Source organism: Brienomyrus brachyistius, chromosome 2, assembly GCF_023856365.1.
Source record: "Brienomyrus brachyistius isolate T26 chromosome 2, BBRACH_0.4, whole genome shotgun sequence".
In the NCBI taxonomy this organism is placed as follows: Eukaryota; Metazoa; Chordata; class Actinopteri; order Osteoglossiformes; family Mormyridae; genus Brienomyrus; species Brienomyrus brachyistius.
In genome coordinates, this window is record NC_064534.1 from 20,479,942 (window position 1) to 20,503,124 (window position 23,183).

Here is a 23,183-nt window from a genome sequence, read left to right on the forward strand (position 1 = left end):
TTACATCAAATGGCAACATATGACAACAAACCTTATGAGCCTCACTTACAGCAACAAAGCCTGGGCTATGCACGGATCCTCACTTTTGCTTACGTACATAAACATACGTCTGATCATTTAAAACAAAGATCGATTAACACTTGTGCCTAAAAAGGCAGGTGTATAAGGCATATAGACTAGCCTAATTACTCTGTATCAAATACCGAGTGGAAACTGAGAAATCAGAATTAAACGGTTTTACAGAAATTCACTTAATCTGCTTTATCATGTTTGCCTTCAAGTTATTTGCCATTATTGTCACTTGTACATTGACGGCCCCTAACAGTGCAACTGACCTCAGTCCATGGGAATTCCCACCCCAAAGGTAGTTTCCGCACACCCCTGCAGGACCTGAACAAGCCCTATAGCTTTTGTTTCCCTCTTTACACTGAAAATGAATTGCAGCATGAGAAACTTATGCTTATGTGAACAGTCCTGTCCGTGACCTTTTCTAAAAGGTCATGTAGCACACTATCTAGTGGCAACTTTTGCTTGTGTTATGTTACATTATTAAGAATCCTTTGTAAAGTATATTGTCTAATAAGTCGTTTTATAGTCTATGTCGTAGTTTACCGACTTTTTCCTGTATAAAATTAGAAAAAGCCCTTTTTTTGCTGAAGTTGGTAGTAGATTGAACAGAGCAGAGGTTCTCAGACTGAGGTCCAGTGCCCCCTGGGGGTCTGCAGGGCAACTGCAGGGGGTGTGCAGATTGATGAAAATTGATGCAAATCATAAATTGTTGAAATGCTGGGAATATCATTTATTTTCACTTAAAGTTCCTCCCCATTCCTTAAGAAGTTTTCAGGTTCTTATGTGATTGCATACTACTAGCAGGGAGTCAGTACCTTTGGTCTCTTTTCATTTGGGGGGAGTGTCCGGGTTTAGAAAGGTTGAAGATTCTGGTGTAGTGGATCCCTCCATGTAATCAGTGTGGGACACAAGCCAGACCTCAAGCATTACTGATATTGCATTTGCAGAGGTCACTCGCTCACATAATGACTTCATGTTTAATCGGATCATGGGCCTTTCCCGCAGCTGAGCTGAGCTGCACCGGCTGCCATCCAGGACCGTTTCAACCAAGCCAGCATGACGCGCTGTCGGACGGACATGAGTGGGGGTGGGTTGAGAGGTGTGGGGGGGGGGGGAGGGGGTGCTCGGAGGCGAACGGGCAGAGCTTCCATCGCTCTGCACAGGTCCACACAGGGACAGCTGACAGGGGTGCTGGACTGGATGGCCCGAGATGAGCCACTCTAATGCTGTGTCTGTGTTGTAGCTCTGCCTCAGAGGACCTGGGATGCAGGAGAGGAGAGTTCAGCCGGAAGCACTATGGGTCTGTGGAGCTGGTGAGTCCTTCGTTTGAGCCCCTCGAGCTCGGGATGGAGGCGGGGTGGGGTGCATGGCAAAGGAACCGTTCACTCTGTGTGTTGCTGCTCATTTACACACAACTTCAGTTGCTTAATTTGGTGTGAAAATGTGCCTCATTGATTAGATAGCATGCACAGGGATAATACCATGGTCTTTAGGCGTCCATCAGTACAGGGAAATCCAGCAATCCGGCACTCAAAAAGCTGCTTATTCAGCATTTATGAATATTTTACTGTAAACAACATAATTGCATCCCCGGAATAGAGATGGGATGGCACGCAGTCAGCTGTGATGTCGTGTTATTTTTGTGTCATTGTTGTGGCTGTGTCGCCCAGATAAAATGCAGCAGGAACAAAGTAGCAGGAAATAGGAATGTCCAGCAAACCCACACTTCACTGTCAGGCTCTGTTTAAAAAATATATGTACAGTATGGAGGCTTTGCCGGTTCTTTGTGGACAGAAAAATGCCTCAGATTAGAGCTGAGGTCGAGACCACAAGGCATATCAAAAGCAGCATATTGTGGCAATATGGAGAATATTATACTAATGCTACAGGCTAGCATATACCTACTTACGGGTGAATGTGTGTTTTGTTTTTATAGTTTGAGTATATTTTGAATACAGAGTATTTGTTTGCTTTTTTATTGTGAGGGAAAATGGAACTTGGTGTTGGTTGGCACTTGTAGCGAGTTTTTTGAGATATGCATAGAAAAAAATATTGTGTCTAATTTTCTATACTAGCGTATAACCACAACATTTAGCTTTAATTATTATTACTTTTTTTTTTTACATTTTCCACATACCTTCCACTCACCTAGCTGCTTATTGTGGTCATACTCACGGGGGGGGGGGGGGGGCTTTCAGGCAGCATAGGGCACAAGGCTGGATTGCAACCTGGATGGGTGGTGGGGGGGGGGGTGCTAATCTGCATGCACACACTCGTCCGCACATGAGAGTTTCCTGTCTGTAGCTGTATAAAGAGGAAATCCACACAACACGTTGAGAAGGTGCGAACTGCACACACACAGAGTGAAGGCAGGAATCAAACCCCTGAACTCAGAGGTGTGAGCAAACAGGGCACCCCACCAAACCACAACTGGCGTTAAGTTATGAGAGAGAGAGAGAGCGAGAGAGAGAGCGAGAGAGAGAGAGCGAGAGAGAGAGAGAGAGAGAGGTAAGGAGCATTCACTGATACAGTATGTTGCTGCACCCACCACATGACAAACCACCTCAGGGATGAGAACCTGAGTGCAGCCATACAGCAGGTGATACCTCAGCACCACACTAGTCCAAATGGACCAATGTGAGGTTTTTTCCTGGTAGCTGGAGTGCCAATCCTGCCACCAACCCCAAGTTTTTTCCTATATGTTGGTGGACCTCCTTACAGGGCTGGATGTAGATTAATGTCGTACCCAGGATGGAGCAATTGCAGGTTAAAGACCTTGCTCAAGGGCCCAGTGGAGTAGAATTACTCTGGGTATTAACGGGATTTGAACCAGCAACCTTCCAGTTGCGGGCACAGATCCCTAGCCTCACAGCCACCACTCCAAAAAAAATTTCATTAATTTGCCACTTATTCCTCTGAAGTCATTATAATCAAATATTAATTACTTTTTGTTGCAGGTGGTTAGATGTGAATAGTTATTTTCTAGCATTGAGTTCTATTTTATTCTCTGAAAATGTTTTGTGCTGTTTTTTATTTCCATTGCTTAACAAACTGTAACTTAGTTGAAGTTTGGCACATTGAGACAAAAGTTTCTGCCAAATTACTTCAGGCGAAACAAAATCTATTTGCCTACATATCTGCATTTCGTCGGCTTGAGCTTCAACTGAGCTACATAAGCAGGTTTACGCGCATCGATTACGCTGTAGTACGCAACACGGTGGCGCTCATTTCATTTAATTTCATTCATGAGATGTTGATTCAGTTTTGTTGCACCAAAACTGTAAGGTCAACAGTTAAACAAAGAGAAAAAAACTGTGAAACAGCAGTTTGGGCTGTTAGGGCCAAAACGCTTATAGTTGCTGAGGACATTATTATATACAGTTTTTAACAAGTGCTAACAAGCGTTTCTCAGTGCCGGAGTCACTTTTTCAAAACTCTTCACACTGTTTGCATTACCAGCATTGCAGCTTGACCCAACAGTCAATGTCACGCCCAAAATTCTCTAAAACCACCAAACACTTCATTCGTGTCTCATTCTAGCAAACATGCGACAGCAATACATTGTCCCACACAGCACAATGACCTAACGCTAACAACAGGGAGCATTAAAAGATGCATGATTTTGTATGGAAGTATTTTTGATTTTTCATGCAAATAAATGTTCAATTTCACCTTTTTCTTCTACAGAATGTGCAATAATATTCCTATAATAGGAATGAATCAGAATGTTGAAATGTGCTTCAGTAACATTTATCTTTCTGTTCTATATAAATCAGTCATGTACCAAAAAAGGAAACCTAAAATGGAACAGCAGTAAATCCAGCGTTGTAATAATAAAAATAACACATATTTACTGTATGCACATTGCACAGATACTGCCACATTATCCCATACAACTGCAAAGACTGGCACAGTTCGTCCTCACTGTTCTTCTCACTGATGCCATCTCCTCTCCTTTCCATTTGCATCAACCAGGCCCTGTGCTATATGGGCCAATGGTTCATGCAACGAAAAGCCACCATTGGACAATGCCGCATATATTGTGATGTTGGCCTGGGACATCCACTGCTTCTGATTATACCTCTTCTTCCAGTCATATTTCTTCCTCTCCTTCTTCCACTGCCACTTCCCTGCTACTCTTCTTCCTCTTGAAACCTCTCTTATAATATCTATATTGCTTGAATACTGTTTAGATTTTCAGTATATATTCAACATCTCCATCGCAGAAATGTAGCAAATTGCAGTAATTCAGTTTTGAAACATGTACGCATGTGTACAGTGGGCTATAAGTATGTAGAGCTTTACTGGTTGGTGGGCTTGGAGTGAGAACAAAATCCATGAATTTTGTAAGATTTTCATACATAATCAGTTATAGGGAGTTTTATTGTCATATACACAGAAAACAATTAGTTTTGCTGCACAAAGAAATTCTCATTTTGGAAATCGTCCTTCCACCACAGAAAATAGAACGAGAAAATAAATTAACATAAATACGTAACAAATAAATTGTTATGGTGTCTCTGTGTATTTTCAGAGGTAGAGGTGGTTGGTGTTAGTGATTTAGCTGAACGACTGCTGTTGTACTTTGAAGAGTTTTGAAAAAGTGACTTCAGTATAGGAAAAATACTCATTAGCATAAAAAGGGTAAAATATGGTTTGCTTCCTCCTCGTCCTTCTATCATGCAGGTGTAAGTGATGCGCCCAGCAGGATCCCATTGATGGGAATATGTGGTCTTCTAATGGATATACTGTGCATTCACTGGAATGCTCTGTCATTTATGGGCTCCTTGCTGGACCTTGCCGAAGGGCCCAACTGTGAAACCACTCCATTGATCCTGGGATTTGAACCAACAAGCTTCTAATCACGGGCACAGCGTTCCACCCCACCCTGCAAAATCACTGTGCCCACCATGTGATCTGAACCAGCCACCAGAGGTGGATATTTCAGGTGCAGAGAGTACAAATCCAGACCAGACAAGATTTTGTTTCAACTACCCAGTACGCTGTAACTTTTTAAACTTTTAAACTGTTTGGTTGAAGCAAAATCCTGGTCTGGATTTGTACTCTCTGCACCTGAAATCTCCACCTCTACCAGCCACCTACCTATTACAGACACAGCAGCCTTCCCCACTAACCACACCACCCCTGTTAGCAGAATGTTGGGACACAACCAAAAACTCCATGTATGCAGCTGTGGTTTTATTTGCCTCCTGTCCAACATACTCTTTCCTTCTGTCTGCCCATTTTGCTTTTGTTCCTTCAAGTATGGGAATGTGGGGGTAGGGGGTGAATACATTTACATTTTAATTTACATTTATTGAGCAGTCACTGTAGTCCAAAAAGATGCTCAGTTGAGAATGCAGCATCAGCCAGGCCCTGGCACAACTGGAGTTAAAATCCAAACATCCTCGTTAGATTTTATATGTACTCAGTCAGTAAGGAATTGCAGGCAAATGCACTTGCAATAAGTTTAAGATAAACATACTTTTGCATTAGGTGGCTAGCTCAAGCATGGTAAACATATCACAACAAACTGTAAGGTGCTTTCAATTATTATTTTTTTTAAATGAAAAATGTCCCTAAAGCTCAAAATTTCAGATTGTAAGATATTAAGATTTCAAATGCAAGCTAATAAGCAGCTTTCCACTAGAGATCAGGACTTCCTGTAGATACAATATAAAGGCATTTAACTATTTAAAACATTTAATTATTATATTGCATATTTCCAAATGTCATAGTGTATTTATAGTGCTATTTTTATCACAATTAATATTTTTCACTCATTCACGTGTCAGAAAAGTGATGTGATTTGGTACCTGAGTTTCTGTCTTCCAAACTGAAATTCCGATAATCAAGCTGACAGTCTGTTATATCTCCTGCAGAAAATTTGCTATGATATTTGAGTGTCTTAGTCTGTATGACCATCTGATCAAACCTTGATCCAGAATCCCGGTGTGGTCGCCATGTCCTGTTTCCCATGTGTTTTGGACCAGGCTCAGGAGTCAGTCGAACACCAAAGTGACCCACTGTTCATCTAGCACAGTGAAGGCGTCCTGTGTGCCGGCAGACATTGTTATACTGCTGAGGATATTTGTATGCACACAAAAACGCTAATTAGCATTATACATTCCTATATGTATTACTTTACACATTGTTAGTTGTTCATAATGGTAGAATCTGTGGAATTCATATATTTTAAAAGAGTAGTTGAGTAATAGCAAGAATAATATTGGTAGATGTAAATATATGTATATATGTTTTGTATTTATAAACCTTATGATCCATATGTTTTCCTCACCTAAAAAGATTATTAAGAAGAAATACTTATTCCTCTAACTGAATCTATTTAATGTGTCAGGATTCTACAGGTTAAAGTTCATCCTAAAAGCATTATTTTTTAGATCAGCTATAGCTATAGATCAGCTGGGTTATTTATTTATTTTTCGCTGTGGTTTTTCACACAAGAAGAAATGCTACTGTAGTTTATTGGTTGTTTCCTCAATAAATTTTCATTCAGTATGCATTTCATTTGAACAACAAAGGCCAAATTTTAGCGTCTGGTCCCACGCCATGCAAAATTTGGAAGGTTTGAGTTTGCATAACGAATTTATTAATCAATGTAAGAGTTTATTGTTGCACTGTCTGTTAATGGTTTTATAATTATTCTTTTTTGTATTACCCTCAAAAGTGGACAGAAAATATCTAGAATGTTAAGTGAGCACTGATGATAAAGCACTGCCAAGGTAAGCTGACGGTTTTCATCATCAGCAGTTTATGTTATGGGGGGTTATCAGCGATGGAGAACAGCTGTGGGTTTAATCTGCGAATCAGCATTGCTATTGATGTTGATGGGCCAAACATTATCCAGTAAACTGCAAATCTCAGTGTGAAATTTTCACTAACAACATACTCAGCAGCTATGAGTGTTCTTGCACTAATTCTGCTCTCTAACTGAACAAATGTTTATTTGACAGTTTTTTTTTCCTTGACACTATTGTCCCACAAGACTGAGCCAACATGTAACGAATGAAGTTAAATTAGCAACATGTAAAAATGGAAAATAAATACAATAAAACCCATTTTTCCCCTGAAGTAATTCAGCAGTTGGAACTCTCCAATTAAAGAGTTTCTTAATCACTGGCACTAAAAACAGCACAATACCTTTTGGGGTGGAATAGAACTGAATGGTAGAAACTAATTATTCATGTTCAGTGGGGGAAATTTTGTGTTAAAACTTAAAATTCTTTTTGTTTTTAAACTAAAGCCCCCCCCCCCAAATAAATGACAGTTTGTTTATCAATTGAACTGAAATTGAGTCAGAATAAAAACGCACATTTGTTTCCATTTGTGTTCAGATGATATCCAATATTACCTTCCATTGATTCAGGGGCAAAATATAAAGGCGAGCATCCAAATATTATTAAGACTCTGGTTCATGTTCAGGGTAAGAGTCTCACCGTACCAGAGTGTCCTTCCTAAGACATTTAATGTTTCTTGGTAGAAGATCAGCATTTCTCCAAGTTCCATCTCAAATACCAACTTTGTTCCAGTTTCAAACCTTTTCAAACGACGTGTGCGGTGCTGTTGACAAAAGTACCACCACCGCTGCAGCCAATTTGTGTAACTTTTCTTTAAGTATAATCAAATGTTTACATTTCTCAGAACTTCTTTCAGCACCATATTTACATTTTAGATTTTGGAGTAAAATATAGCATGGATCCTACATACACAGCAAAAAGAGCCTGCATCACGTATTTGCCTCTGAGCCAGAGAATCTTCCCTGCTGGGATCCCACGCGGCAGAGAGCAGATTTATTTTTGTATGACTTATTCATGACTCGTATGTGCCTGTGGGGGCTGGTGCTTACTCCGCTGCAGCCCCTGGTACTACAGTGACACACATACCGCTAATCCTGTTAAACCTCTCTTAAACTCAAACTTTAAGCGTGACATCGAATCACGGCATAAACCGTGCTACAATGTATGCAGTCTTATAAATACAAGGTTTTTCTTAATTTTCTGTTTATTCCAGGTATCAGTCTTACAACTGTATATCCTAGGCAGGGTGGGGAGGGCTGGGCAGGAGCACATTCCAGACAGAATAGAGCAGAACACCCTCTGTCCAGGGATTCACCCTGAGAGGAATGCTAATCCATCAGAAGGCACGCAATGGGTAACTTTAGAGACGTCAGTCTATCCGCTTACATGTCTTTGAGAAAGCCACACGATGTGGGAAGAACATGCAAACTCCACACACACAGATTGGGGGTGGGATTCGAACCCCCAACGCTGGAGGCATGAGACATCAGTGCTGCCCCGCTGAGGATAGCTTCTGAGCAGAGCTTCTCTCAGGCAACCCATAAGTGGTCCGATTACAGGTGTTAGGATGAATAGCTTCTGAAGGAACGACGGTTTTACACCAAAAACACACAATCATGTAAATACTAGCTAATAGTCACCTACTCACAAAGTTATTTGCAAACATAGGCTGAAAGAGTAACCCAGCCACTGCTAGCCTGTTACAGATTTTTACTCTAAAATAATTGGATCAGAGAACTTGATAGACCTAATGTCATTTCACTCATCATTTAGCAGTCACTGCAGCGCAGGTAGGAAGGTACTTAGGGTACCAAATGAATACTTACCGAAATAGAGGAATGATATTACTCAGCTGTTTGGATACATAATCAGGCCTAATGTGACCTTCACCGGGACAAGCAGTATGAATATTGCTGCACGCATGGATGGATGGATGAATAGATAGATAATCAGGCCTGATTTCAGCCCTAACCATCAAAGTGTCAGCATGCTGGTTTTTTAAATGGACACTTTGTGTCTTACAGACATCTGGGAAAGTATTTGGTTGTCATTCTGTCACCCAGATATTTCTTTGGCTTCAATGTTCAATAATCATTCGAACCCTGAACATGCAAGCACTCCAAAAGGGATACATGAATACGTATTATCTTATTATGTTATGTTAATTAGTATTTGTGTTTTTTCAATTTGTGTCTATCATTGGTCGGAAGGACATGCAGAGTAAGATTATCCTTGTATAGTGTAACTGGCTGTTTACTGTGCATTTGACAATAAACTCTTGAATTGTGCTATGTCAGTCACTGCCTGGTTTGGCCTGATGGAAAATGATTTAAAACAATCAGAGATTCACAGAATATGATAATACCACCAACCGCAAGCTTCAAAGACCAGTTTCTCTATTTCTCCCTTTAGTATTCGATTTATTCTTTTGTTACATTTTGTAATAATATATTTTGCATAATCATACCCACTCTATGGGTGTGGAGTTTGCATATTTTCCCATATTGCATGGATTTCCTCCAGGACTCCAGTTTCCTCCCATAGTCCAAAGACTTTGGAGAATTAGTGTCTTTAATTTTCCCAAACGGTCTATGTGTGTGTGTGTGTGTGTGTGTGTGTGTGTGTGTGACCTGTGAATGACTGACATCCTATCCAGGGTGTTCCCTGTGTTGCCTGGGACTGGATCCAGGCCACATTGGCCCTGCACTGGGAAAGCAAGCGGCTGTAAGATGGATGGATGAAAAGAGAGAAAGGAGTGTTTGGAGTGTGGGTGGGGGGTATTAAATCCCACTGGGTGACACCACCCTCTGCAACTGTAGCTTTTTTTTTTGAGGACACTGACCTATTGTGTCTGAAGGTCACCTGGGGCTGTGTGTCAGCTCTGTTATGTACTTCCTCACAGAATTTGTAATACACAGCATATATAAATGTTTCACACACGTCTGTAACTCTCAAATAGCATGTGGGAGTTTCCTTTTTTCGCTGAATGTCTGCAGTGACATTCTCTGCCAGCTTTATTGGAAATGGCAATAGGTTCCCAGTTAAAATTCTTTATTAAATAATTATGTAAATGTATCGTCCCAAAGTTCAGTCCCCTGATATTACTGGCATGTCTGAGGTGTCTTACTTTAATAACTGCATAAACTGCATTAACACGTGGTCTGCCGGAATGCTGTCTGACCAATCTGTATATTATTTAAGTCTAGCCACCAGAAAAATTGCAGGCACTTCTGTTTTACCCTGGAGAACAAAACCTAAATTACTTTGATAAATATTTAGCTATGAGGACAGATAAAGTGAAGAAAAACTCATAGGCTTTGCGGGCTGCTCGCTATGAACACATTTATTGAAGAAATAAGAAACAGGTGACTGCCGTTCCCTCCCACTGGGTTATACCTAAATCCTCTTCCCTGGTCTCATGTCCTCTTCCACTTGATACCTCCTTTATCACCAGGAATCCTGGTTATTGAGCTGAAGGTATTTCACTTTTAAAGTGTATACATACTATTACAGCACAGTGTTAACAACCAGGCTTAAGTGTTAACTCCAAATATTTACTCCAAACCCTGAAAGAGACCTTTAATTTGATCAATTAATGTCGCGTTAAAATCGAGGAAGGCCCAAATTTTACCCACATCTCCCTAAAGCCCTGAACAGTGGAGGGTATGGTGCACCATGACACGGACTTTCATGATTCTTGGTCATATACAAGTGTAATTATAGCCTGCTGAAATTTCATTAATTATTGTCAGCCCTGTTTGATGAGTTGATAAACTTTTATGATTAAATGATTAGTTCTGTGTCCAAAATTTGGGGAATGGCTTCATTATGTCGTACCAACTAATCATAGCAAGTTTGGTGAGAATTATAGGTCCTGTTGATGAGAAATGAGTCATTAAGTGCAAAAACGCTGTGGCCAAGAAATTCATTGGTTTGTACCATCATTGGTTTGTACGTGCCTGATCAAAATCCTAGACAAGGTTTTGTCTATATGGTCTCAAGATGCTACATTTCAAATTTCATGTAAATCTGATGAACAGCCTAGGATGAGTTCGAAGACGTAGATTTTTCACATTATGGAAGTTAGCAAACAGTCGTAGGCTGAGCTTCATATTTTTATTTGGTGTATTCGGTGGCATGAGCCAGGGAATGTCTGAAAAAATAGAATTTTGTTTCTATGGCTCACGGTTCTGAAGATATAGGGCAAAATATTAAACATTGCACTATAGTGCCAATATTTTGCTTGCCTGAGTAGTGGGGGAAATTCTGCACCATTCCACCAAGTTTGGTGTTTGTTCACCTTACAGTATCAGCTTCCCATTTCATTTTAATGTAGAATAATAATAATAATAATAATAAGAAGAAGAAGTATTATAGCAAATAATACTATAGCAATAATATTATAGCAAATACAACAGAGTTTCAGTACTGCATGCCTGGAGCTCTGAAGTTCTAGCAAATACAATAGAGTTTCAGCACTGCATGTTTGGAAACCTAATAATAAATACGTTGTGTATAGCTAAGCAAAGGGAAACCTTGTCAAAATTTTACATCATACACACCTTATGCTTTCAAAGCCCTTCAGTCCAGCAGCAGGCCATAGTTTTTTATATAGGCTTTCCAGCAGATTCACTGTACCATAGAAAGAAAGCTAATCAGACAGTAAATGTTCCTGTTTAGCTATTACTGTAAGCAATGCTATTTATCGAATGCAATAGATAACCAATGTTTGCAAACCTCCACGCTCATTACAGTCACCCAACTGTGCCTCATCTGCTTTCTTAACCTCCAAAGATAGCCATTGCTGTTGGTATCACTTCGGACTTCCAGTTTTAGACTGTCAGTTTTAATTGACCTCTCCCCTGTATTAAATCTGAAGTGCCTGACAGATAGAGATGGGTGGTCTGGTTCATTAATAACACCTTGCAGTTCCGGTCTGCAGTGCATGCTTTGCTGCAAGTTTCTGCACTGGCGTGTCATAAGCACAGTTTTCATGTGGTAGTGCAGGTCTGCACCGATAGAATGCGGGTAAATGGCTCCCTGTGACTTGCATCATGCACTGGAAGCTGATGCCCTCATTGCTTGGCATGCCGGCTTCCTGCACAGCAAACCCATCACATTGTCCGCTGTGCCTTTTGCCTGCTGTAGAAAGGACTTTTTACCCTTTTTTCCTTCCTGCCTACTTCTCTTCCCCTGTTCAATCCCCTGTTCTTCGTCATCCTTGTTCCAGCTTAAATATCTGCCTTCTATATGTGGATGAACCTTGCAATTTTTGGACATAGAAATATTGGATTTTCAAATACACCAGCAGCTAAGTATATGTAAGTCAGGCTTTTAATTTAGTGTCAGCCAAGATTCACTGAAAGTGCCATGTAAGAGATTTTATGATATTAGTCTGGTCCTCTGAGGGGCAGGGGGATGGTGAATCACATATGAACACCTTGAAAGACAGAATGAGTCTGTCTTGCATCATGCACTATTCTGGGCTCTGGCCCTTTGTGACCAGGGAGAGACTGCCTGTCCCCTCTTGAGTGAGAAATGTGCCTTGGTGTGTTCCAGTCCCAGCATGCAACTGCCTGGGCAATCTGCTTCGCAATCACAGCCTCCCCCACTCGCTCTTTCATGCCACCATCTGTTGCAGCAGCATGCGTTTCACCCCCCCCCCCCCCCCCCCATGCAACCGCACCACCATTCCTGCTGAAAATCAGAACATTATCCTACCTAAGAACAAGGTCTAGTGTAGGGCAGCTTGCATCACTTGGGCTTCAAGATAATTGGGAAAAGGTGATCTGTATCTTCAGAGGGATTACCCAACGAGCCTTAGAGGCCCACGTTGTCTTTGCCTTTGAGTAAAATGGGGCTTTTGTGGTGAACACACGTTGTTGGAATGCAACAGGTGACGTAGCCTGTTTACTCAAATCTAAGCAAAGGTCACCTTTCCCAGTTTACTGAGAAAACTGAACAGCAGCCCTTATGTCTGAAGATAGAAAGAATCAGCGTGTTACTCAAGGATAACACCAGCAGAGGGGGGTTATAAGAACACTGCCGGAAACAGTGTCTGTTCCGCTGCCTTAGTGTAGGACTAGGTATGGAGCTGGGGAGTAGATAATAGCGAGGCAGGTTTTCATGGCTTGTGACGGATGGAAAACACAAAGGCAGTGTGTTTCTCAAGGCTTCCCCTCAACACAAGCCCTGAGTAAGATGTTCAGGACGGAACGACTGCTTTGAGCACCTTGAAAATGGAAAGGAGTGCCGAGTGGATGTGTGGATGCCCGTAAGCAGGCGTGTCTCCTTTCTTGTAGAGTGAATGTGTTATTTCCTTTGATTAGAAGTGATTCAGAATTGTCACAGGTTTGATTCTGTGAACATGGTTTTTCCACAGGCATCGCACACGTGGTCATACAGAGCATGAAGGCCGTTGCCTAGTTCACATCTCCTGACTGGTGACTACATTCGGGTGTCGGGATTTCATTGCAATGTGTGCTTCCTTCAGAACAGTTTCGGTAAAAACTGCCAAAAATCAATGAGTAACGCTACTATATAGACAATACTGCATGTATACATGTGAAAAATAAAATAAATGAAAATGCAATATTTTGTATAAAACATCGGTAAGTAGCCGCAGTTGAAATATTACACACAAGGCTAGACATCAGCAGACCCAGCAGAAATACTGTACAGTGCTGAAACTGATTTTTTTGACATATATTGATCTATAACTGATCCAGATCTGACTCCTGGTTTCCTTTTTGCAGCTAATTACCAGTGACGCTGATGGAGCCATACAACGGGCCGGTCGGTTCCGTGTGGAGAATGGCTCCTCCGAAGAGGTCAGTACCACATATCAAAATAAAACTAGTTAGTGGGTAAGAAGCTTCGGTTCCTCTGTGCCAGGACAAGGATCCTGTTTTCCTAAGATGTCAAGGCTGGAGAACTCGTGGATATATAATTATATGGCTAAAAATCAGGGTTGCTGCAATAAATACTGGAATATTCCACCTGGGAGTAATAACAACACAATGTCAGATTTTTTGTATGTATGTTGAGGCCGTTTATGAATGTCCGTATTATTATAGTGTAGTATAAGTCACTATTATGCAAAAAGGCTTGATTGGCAAAGGCACCGTATAAAATAAATTTGGTTTCATGGAGTTGTCATTTTGTGCCTTTGATGGTGTTTGGCCCCCAAATGATCAAGAGCAGCACTGAAAGCCTTAACCAGTGCAGAAATGCAAGCTCACTTCTTTCACAGAATCACGTGCCGTACTTCATAATCAAGCACCTCTGTCTCTCCTATCTGCCCCCTCAAACAGAAAATCAGAGGGCCAGTGAAAGCAGTAGACGCCCCTTAGCATTAATCCGCTTGTTTTTCAATTTGTGCTGAGCTCTTTATGAGTCACCTTCCCACACGATTCACTCTCTCAGACAACAGACACATGATAGCACTTGGTAAATTAGGAATAGTTTGCTTCTGCTGGGATGAGTTTTTCTTGCTGGACTGAATACATGAATACTTAGATTTTTCTTTAACCATTGTTCCTTTGATGAGTTTTAACTCATGGCATTCAGCTTAAAAAGAACAGTGAATTAAATAGTGCTGACAGAATTAAGTTCAGAGCTGCTGTATCTGAGTAAAGAGTTTGGTAGCTTTGTTGTGGAACGAAGACAGCAAAGTCTAGATGCCGTTTAAAATTTAGAAACTTTTTAGTCATTCTTCTTCTGCATTAGATTGTTATTTTCCTTTATGTGAAGTTTAAAAGACAGCAAGTTCAGAAAATGTATAGAAAAGATTGAATTAAGAGGCCTGGGTTGGACAAGTGGAGTAGGCTCCTTTATTGTTTAAGTGTAATGTGTCACTAGCCCAGAGTAAAGGCAGCTCATCTAGTCTTTTCAAGGTGGAACTTCTTGAATTAAGCAGCCTGCCAGTGGTGTTTTTGAACTTTGACTGAGCTTGAAGAGAATTCTATGGGGGAATAGACAAATGTTCCTACATCTATGGGTGCTGTGCTGGTGGCTTTGTACTCCAGAAGACCTTAGCTGTATTTGAGCAAAACGTCTTTAATTTTTTTCTTTTCCTTTATAGCTCAAGGGCTTTGGAGATAAATGGCAGATGATCTTTAAGACAGCAGCTAAGCCACTCTCACCACCAAGAGCAAATGTTTGATAGTCCAACTGGTGTGAATTCCGTGCGTAGGTTATTCTCGAGGGTTCCACAGTGTTTTATCACTGATTAATTCATTCCCACATAGGGGCCTTTGAAGTCAAGGTTCTAATGTATAAACGCACTGTTGCTTTGATTTCGCCATCCCCCCAGCAGCATGTTGTCATAACTAATGCCCTAATTTAGTAGTGACACTGAAAACAGTTACAATTTACTTTATATTTAGATTTCTAAGTGGGAAATGAATAGTCATAATTAGTGACAGCTTGGTATAATTTAGATATAGTGACATTTTTATAAAATGTGCAAATGAGATAGCAGTCTTTTAAGATGTATGTTCTATGCCTGATTCTGTTTTTTAAACCTGATTAAAGTTTCTCTTATGGTGAGAGATTTACATTATTCAGACTGGAATGAAATAACATGCAAACCAACGTGCCTAAGAATGGACCATATGCAAACCAACCCTGGGCCACTTCGGGATGAACAAAGTCTGAATTGCAGCTGTATATTCGCAGGCACTGGTGCTGTTGCTTTCCTCCCTCTCTACATGTTACTCCTTTGCATTTAACGTGCCTCCAACTCTCTTTATAGATGAGAAGGAAAGCAGAGATCTGCAAGGCGGGCGTGTCAGGGGTAAACATCCCTGAGCTTCAGGTGGAGAACCTCTTTAAACTCTCACCGTCCGTATTTATAACTCATTTACACCACCACTTACTGTTAAGACCTTATTTATCATTGGTTTACTCGTACAGTCTTGTAATAAAGTCCAGGCACAGAAGACACTGAAGTTTAATCTCATGGATGACAAAAGCAGCGCAGTTTTAATTTTGCATTCCAAACTGAAATGAAATAAACAACGGGTGTGTATTTGGGTGCCTTAAAACTGGTGGTGGTGGTGAGGGGGTGTTACAGATCTCTGTAAGGAAATTAGGAAGTTACAGCAGCTCACATTCAGAGAGCAAAAACAGAAATATTCATAGGGAAGAGGGTGCAGTACATACTGTACAGTATGTATAGAAATAAAGGATTAAACAAATGTATAGATGTGCAAGCATGGAAAGGTAGAGAAGTATGAAGAGACAGAAATGTGCAGAAAGTTGTGCAAAAGTACAAAAATGTGCAAAAACTGATCTCCTCCATTAATGTTCTTTTTTAATAAAAATATTCCTCTTTTGATTGGTGCTCTAGAATACAAACTACACTCCTGGAACATGGAGAAGGACAGATGTCCATCTGGAGAACCCCGAGTACCATACCAGGTGGTTCTTCAAATACTTCCTAGGAAAAGGTGGGCCTGATAATTTGATCTCCATATCTCCAGTGGGAGCACACTGGGCTGATCTTTGAGAAGTAGACCTGATTTTTGGCAACGAAAAGAAAAGTATTTGAAAATGGAAATGATTTCTGTTCAAAATCTAAGATATTAAGCAAAACTAAGTGGCTAAATATTTTGCTGCATTTCTTGATAGTTTGTGTGTGCGTGTTTTTTTTTTTTTTTTAGTCCATCAGAACTATGTCGGCACGGACACTGAGAAGAACCCATTTTTCCTGTCTGTGGTCCTGTCTGACCAAAACAGTCAACAGGTCCCTCAGTACCGAGCCATCTTATGGAGGAAATCAGTGAGTACCCTGGGGGGTGATATGGATCTGGCTTTCGGGAAGGAGGGAAAATGAAAACTTGAAAAGGAGCTAGAAATCAAACAGAGAAAGAGAGTATTAGTGTTTTCAAAGGCTTTGTTTCATTGCGTCTGAATTGCCCCTTCTATTTCAGTGTCTTAGGTCTGGTGGGTTTATTCTGGGTCTTAGAGGATCACAGGGGATCACAGCAGCTGCTGTCCCTTACTGTCTTTCAGTTGTCACTCCTTTGTTAATGATTAATGTGTTTCATTCCCGGAGCACATTACCTAGATTTCCCTGAAGAATGAGGTGAAATTCCTTTTTTTTTTACTCCACCCACTTTTCAAGAAGCCCCTCATGTGATTGGTCACTTCTTGGAGAGGTCTGCATTTTGTCTGTGGAGTAATTCTTGGTGCATTAAATGATTTGACCAGTACAGATATGGGAGAGTGATGAGATGAGCATTTTGGGGCTTCTGGAGAGACTAGCTTTGACTCAGCGGGTGTTGGGTACAGAATCATTTTAGTAGAATATTACTACATTAAACTTTTTGTTTAAAAAAATTGTATGAATGTTGTGTCATTATAAATTCTTCTTGATGCTGCTTAAAAAACCAGTAGCCTACTGTAAATATGCCATGTAAATCAAGTTGGAAAAGGGTTAACCGTTGCTATAATTTAATGCCATCATGTGTTGGAGCCCATATTCCTGAATGTGATCTCTAAGTGCTACTGTATAAGGTTACCTGCTAATGTTACTGTTTTCTTCACCTGCTCAGGGGACCCTGAAGATCAGTCTTCCCTACAGTCCCACAAAAACACTATCTGCTAAGTCCATTCTAAGGCAAGTCTTGGATGTTATGCAAAAGGTCTCACACAGTCTTACATATTAAATTGTCTGGGGGTTAATATATACAGTATTTTTTTTATTTTGCATGCACGATATAGTAAATCGTGCGCACAGTCAAGCTCACAAAATCCCTAAAATGTGCACACAAACAACATCCTTTTATCGCTCACTCAGTTTGCTCATTCGAGCTCTTGAGGTCATTAAGTTATGCTCACATTTTGGTTATTTGTGGCCACAAAGCCAGGAGCTGGAATCTTGTGACTTTTATCAAGCCATCTGCACATAGTTTTGAAGTGTTGTAAATACTAGTTGTAAATAAAATGCTACTGAATTAAAATAAAAGACAAATTCATAAAAAATTTTAAAAAGCTACCTGATACATAAATTTGCGAATGGTGACTAAATAGCCAGTTTTTATCCATAAAACAATTCAGGGGAATAACTCTGCAATAGGAGCCATTATGCATTATTATAAAGGTTTAAAGATATATACTTTACGGTTATTGCAGTCTGCAGTATTTAAAGTTAGCTGACTGTAACCCCTGCTTTCCACCATAGAACTTTGAAATGACAGTCTGCTTGTCAGATATAGAAGAACATTCTCAAAATGGAATGGGAGATGTATTATGTCTTATTAAAACATTATTACAATTATTACATACCATAGCATTCAGAGAGCTGCAAACTGTGTGCGATTGGCCTGCCCCCAGTCCCAAGTCTCCAGCACAAATAACCAAAATGTGAGCATGACTTAATGAATCTGAGAGCTCGAAACAGCAAATTGAGAGCACGGAAAAAGTCAATTGTGCAGACGTTAGGGATTTTGTGACCTCGATTTACTATTTCGTGGGCACGTTCAGCTTAATTATGCATACAATTTAGTATATCGTGTGCACAGAATAAAAAATAAAGCTGTTTGTACATTTATTCCGTAGGTTTACCCTTTATGGGTGTGTAATATGGCATGAAGTACTTACCTTTTCAGTGCTAATTAGTCTACTTGGCTGAGTGCTTTGTCACAGCTTCTGCTGCTAATCTCAAGCTACTCAACAAGGCCCGACAGGCATAAACTACATACTGAACCTTTTCCCTAGTTTTGCAAGTCTAGACTCCTTTAATTGAGGGAATTAATCATCCTCGCTGTATAATACTGTTCCTCCCTACCACACAGTGCTTAGAAAATCACCCAGCTTCTCATTTTCTTTCCCAGTGCCATGAATCTTGACAAATTTGAAAAGGGCCCCAGAGAAATACTGAGCCCTCATATTCAGAAGGTGAGTGCTGATGTGAACCGGCGGCTGCACAGCAGGCCAGGCTCATTGCTGAGTAACTAGAACAGATGATGTGGGGACGCTATTTCATTACCGCTGTTTTCCTTCACAGGACCTGTTGGTGCTAGAGGAACAAGAGGTATCCTTAATTAGTCAGTCTTATTCTTATTTTTGTATCATTGGACTGCATCCAGGGCCGGCCCTAGGCATTCTGGCACCCCTCCCTGAGCACCAGAAAACAAATCGTGTCTGTTAATTTAAAACAAAACATTTCAGTAGCACATGGCAACTGACTGCTAACTAGGTAGCTCACGTCTGTTTTACGTGAAAAGTTGTGAAATATCAAAACTAGTGTAAATAACTAATGTTACGGAATGCAACCAGAGACATTTTTTTCAGTTGCTCTTTCGTGTCACCTAATCAAATGACGCTCTAGACAAGCACCTGTGTCGCATATAGGGTGGGCTGGCCCGGATTGCATCCAATAAGACTTAGCATTGAAGTAAGCATATCCTACTTTAAAAATGGTTCTTTCCATTTAATCTAGCGATAATGAAGCAGTCACTAGTTAACAGACCTTGCTCAGAATCAAGCAAGGATGTGTACAGTCACTATAGCCTTGTGGATGAAGCTGATGTCCTTAAAGTACCCATTACGCATCACACCCTCCGCTAGACCTGTGTTCTGTGATGAGAATTCAGCTGTGTTTTCAGGGGTCTGTGAACTTTAAATTCGGTGTCCTGTATGCCAAAGACGGCCAGCTGACGGACGATGAGATGTTTAGCAACGGTGAGTAGTGCCAACTTTCATAGAGACACATAGCTGGTGTTGCTTCCCAGGTCCAAGAGGTGTCGTATTTTTACTGCGCTGATGATGTCTAATGATTTGGAAATTGTTTTTGTTCCTTATGCAGAAAAGGGAAGCGAAAACTTTGACAAGTTTTTAAACCTGTTGGGTGACTCCATCACACTGCAGGGCTGGGCTGGGTACAGAGGAGGCCTGGACACAAGAAGTAAGATGCATGACTCCTCACAGCCTCCCTCATGGCGAATATGTCATTCCACCGTCTGTAATGACTTCAGTTTACGTCTGTTTATCCAGTGCATTAATGTCACTGTTTAATACCCTGTTATCCGCAGATGACACTACAGGAATAAAGTCCATATACACTGTGTACCAGGGCCACGAGCTCATGTTCCATGTGTCCACCCTGCTGCCGTACTCCAGGGATAACAAGCAACAGGTGAGGCAGCCCCTGCACAAACAGAGCTAGTGAGAGCTAGTGGGTAATGTGCAAATATGAGGGGATGTATGGGAGGAGGGCTTCACAGAAAGGATGTGAGAAGCACTCTGAGCTGGACTGCTGCTTATGTGCCATAGGGCACCACATCCCTCAGTCTGCCAGCCCACACAGGCCGGCATGGAGAGCTGACTCATTGAAGGACTTTGCCTTTGAACTTGACCACAGGTCACACCTTGCTCTTGGCAAGCCAGCCCATTCTCTCTTTTTCTATAATGTTCACATGCCTGGGGAGGTTGGACACTCAGTTGACCATGGAGCCCCAGAGGTTATTTTTCTAGCCACTTGGGATTTTCCTCCATTGGGTTCCTTTCCTTCATTGTCATCTTTGTTTCTTTCTTTCTTTCTTTCTTTTTTTCTTTCTTTCTTTCTTTGTCTTCCCTTTTGCCTGTTTTTAAATTATTGTGTGCAAATGATGTAGGAATGTATTACACCCATGTAACTCACCTTGGGGCAACTCTGTTGTGAAAAGCACTATATGAAAATAAATCTAATTGAATTGAACTTACATATCTGAACCAAATATCAAAACTCTCAGGACTGCCTGATAATCCCATGGTTAAATATTGAATCAGTAAGTGACTTTAGGCTCATCTAGCAGCACCAACTCTGCTTATACTGTATGTCTAAATGTAGGCGGGGAATAGCACTGCACTGGGAAAATGAATTTGAGATACTTGGTAATGTTTTATGAAGAAGAGACCTGAATCTGGGCATGCTCAGGCAGCGGTGCCCCCCCCAAGAGGATTGCTGGTCCTTTGCAAGACACACACACACACACACACACACACACATACACATGCAGGATTTGGAGACACCAGTTCACCTTTGTCTTTCGATTGTGGATGGAAATCAAAGTACTTGAAAGAAACCCGTAACTCTTCACACACAGGGCCGGGATTTGAACCCCAAAACCTGGTGATGTGATGCTACTCTCTGCCTCACCACACTACTACTCTTAATTCATTAATATTTATTATTTGTGCAAAAACTTTTTTTTGAGTGGTATGGGAAAAACAGCATATTTTGGAATGAAGTTTACTTCATTTTGGCTGTAAATTTGAGGTTTAACGTGTTTGTGGTTCATAAATGTATGATTGTTGTGTGATAAAGGTGTGTGTTATGTCCAGTCAGTTACCCTTGGTGGTAACTTTACATTATGGCTCTGCATCAGGGCTAAAGCTTCGGCTGTTTGCCTGCCACACGTGCCTTGGTTCATGTGTCTCTGCACGCACCCAGGTGGAGCGGAAGAGGCACATTGGGAATGACATCGTCACCATAGTGTTTCAAGAGGGGGATGACGCCTCTTCAGCGTTTAAACCATCCATGATCCGATCCCATTTCACACGTATCCTTTGGGATGCTGTAGGTCTCAGTGGGAATCCCAAGAGAAGTGAATACTATAATAAGGTTCCTTGTATGTTTCCTTTACTTATTCCCTGTAGACATATTTGCCTTAGTCAGATTTGATAGTAAGAACAACAGCTACAGGTGAGTATGTACATTCTACAGGATTTCTGTTTCTCATTCTGTAGCCATTGTGATGTAATGTGCTGGACTGCTGCCATGTGACACCAAACAGGCTGAAGATCTTCTCAGAGGAGAGCGTCCCACTGTTTGGGCCCCCCCTCCCCTCACCACCAGTGTTTACAGATCATCAAGAATTCAGGGACTTTTTGTTAGTAAAACGTGAGTAACTCAGCTCTGCCATTTCTGTCCAGCTTATTCGTGTCTAACACTGATTTTCTTTGCAGCCTTTTGACATGTCTGTCTCTGTCATCTTCCTGGCAGTAATTAATGGGGAAAAGGCCACATTAGAGACGGCTACATTTGCTCAGAAACGGCAGCGGACACTGGACATGCTGATCCGATCGCTATATCAGGACCTTAGTCCCGATCTTCACAAGGTACATCTTGGATGGAAGGGGTGTCTGTTGGTACTGTCTCACAATATGTGACCCACCAGAATGTCAATTAATATCCTCATCAAACACATATTCTGTCGCAATTAGGAACCTTTTTCCATATATGAAGTGTCGCATCTATAATATGTTCCAACATAGAAAATCAAATATATGCGAATTCAAGCATTTTTAAAGTTCTAGAAATTAATTTCCGCCGTCAGCCATTTACAATAACCCCCACAAAACCTCTTTGCTCTGAGAGTGAAATGCAATCCTTCCAGCAGACTCTGAACTGAAAATCCACAGACTCTTATCTGTACTGGTCAACTCTTAACTGTAGTGAAGTGACTGCTTTATGTCTGACTGGTAGAGAGGGTGAAGGTCTGTGCTGCTCCAGTAGATCACCTGTGGCCTGTTCGCGATGTACATGTCACATCTTACCACACGGTATCTCGTGAATGAGAGCTCATTCCGTGCTGTCGCTCTGCTTCCATGGCAGGTCCCCTTCTACCCCCAGAACATGCTGAACCGTCGGTCATTGAGTGACGTTCTGCCTGAATCTCCCAGATCTGCCCGGAAAAAGGAGGAGGCCAGGCAGGCAGAGTTTGTCAGGATAGGTCAGGTAGGTACTTGTCAGGAAACATCATGCCCCAGCAGTTCCTCATTCAGTCATTCTGACAGCGTGTGTGTGTGTGTGTGTGTGTGTGTGTGTGTGGATTATGTTTATATTACATTGTGCAGACCTAATGTCCCTCACAATGTAATAAAGACCAGGTATTTGGATGTTGTGGGGACCATTTTTCAGGTCCCCACAAAGATGTGTAAATGCATCCAAAAAACTAAAAATGCCAAAAGTCTTGTATTTTGTTTGGTTACTTATGGTTAAGGTTAGGGCTGGGTGGGGGTTAAGGGTGTCATGTTGGGATTAGAGTTTTCCCCATAGAAATGACTGGAGAATCCCCAAAAAGACATAATTACAAACCCTTGTGTGTGTGTGTGTGTGTGTGAGTTGTGAATCTGCCATCTTTATCCACCCCTTTACAGTAGCATTATGTTGATACTTTTCTTTTTACGTCCTGTGGAATATGAGCAACACGACCTCCCTCATTATCCAGGCATTAAAACTGAAGACCATCGTGCAAGGGGATGCCCCGACCAGTCTGGCGACGACAGGGATGTGCCGAAAGGAGG

At 41.2% G+C, this 23,183-nt stretch overlaps 1 protein-coding gene across 10 annotated transcripts in view; it reads left to right on the forward strand.

Annotated features, from left to right (window-relative positions):
* LOC125716627 (GTPase-activating Rap/Ran-GAP domain-like protein 3) overlaps window positions 1–23,183 on the forward strand; it is a 44,940-nt gene that overhangs the window by 7,708 nt on the left and 14,049 nt on the right. For 2 of the 10 annotated variants that reach the window (XM_048989140.1, XM_048989172.1), the window contains exons 2-18: window positions 1,313–1,382; window positions 13,643–13,717; window positions 15,643–15,705; window positions 16,240–16,339; window positions 16,553–16,671; window positions 17,447–17,511; window positions 18,728–18,791; window positions 18,901–18,927; window positions 19,502–19,577; window positions 19,702–19,800; window positions 19,928–20,031; window positions 21,328–21,436; window positions 21,534–21,579; window positions 21,671–21,777; window positions 21,880–21,995; window positions 22,492–22,614; window positions 23,108–23,182. In XM_048989140.1, the coding sequence (XP_048845097.1) occupies window positions 1,313–1,382; window positions 13,643–13,717; window positions 15,643–15,705; window positions 16,240–16,339; window positions 16,553–16,671; window positions 17,447–17,511; window positions 18,728–18,791; window positions 18,901–18,927; window positions 19,502–19,577; window positions 19,702–19,800; window positions 19,928–20,031; window positions 21,328–21,436; window positions 21,534–21,579; window positions 21,671–21,777; window positions 21,880–21,995; window positions 22,492–22,614; window positions 23,108–23,182 (1,438 nt within the window). Of the gene's footprint in view, window positions 1–1,006; window positions 1,157–1,312; window positions 1,383–13,642; window positions 13,718–15,642; window positions 15,706–16,239; window positions 16,340–16,552; window positions 16,672–17,446; window positions 17,512–18,727; window positions 18,792–18,900; window positions 18,928–19,501; window positions 19,578–19,701; window positions 19,801–19,927; window positions 20,032–21,327; window positions 21,437–21,533; window positions 21,580–21,670; window positions 21,778–21,879; window positions 21,996–22,491; window positions 22,615–23,107; window position 23,183 lie in introns of those variants that run through there. The other 8 variants (XM_048989181.1, XM_048989216.1, XM_048989198.1 and 5 more) reach the window with 6 other exon arrangements.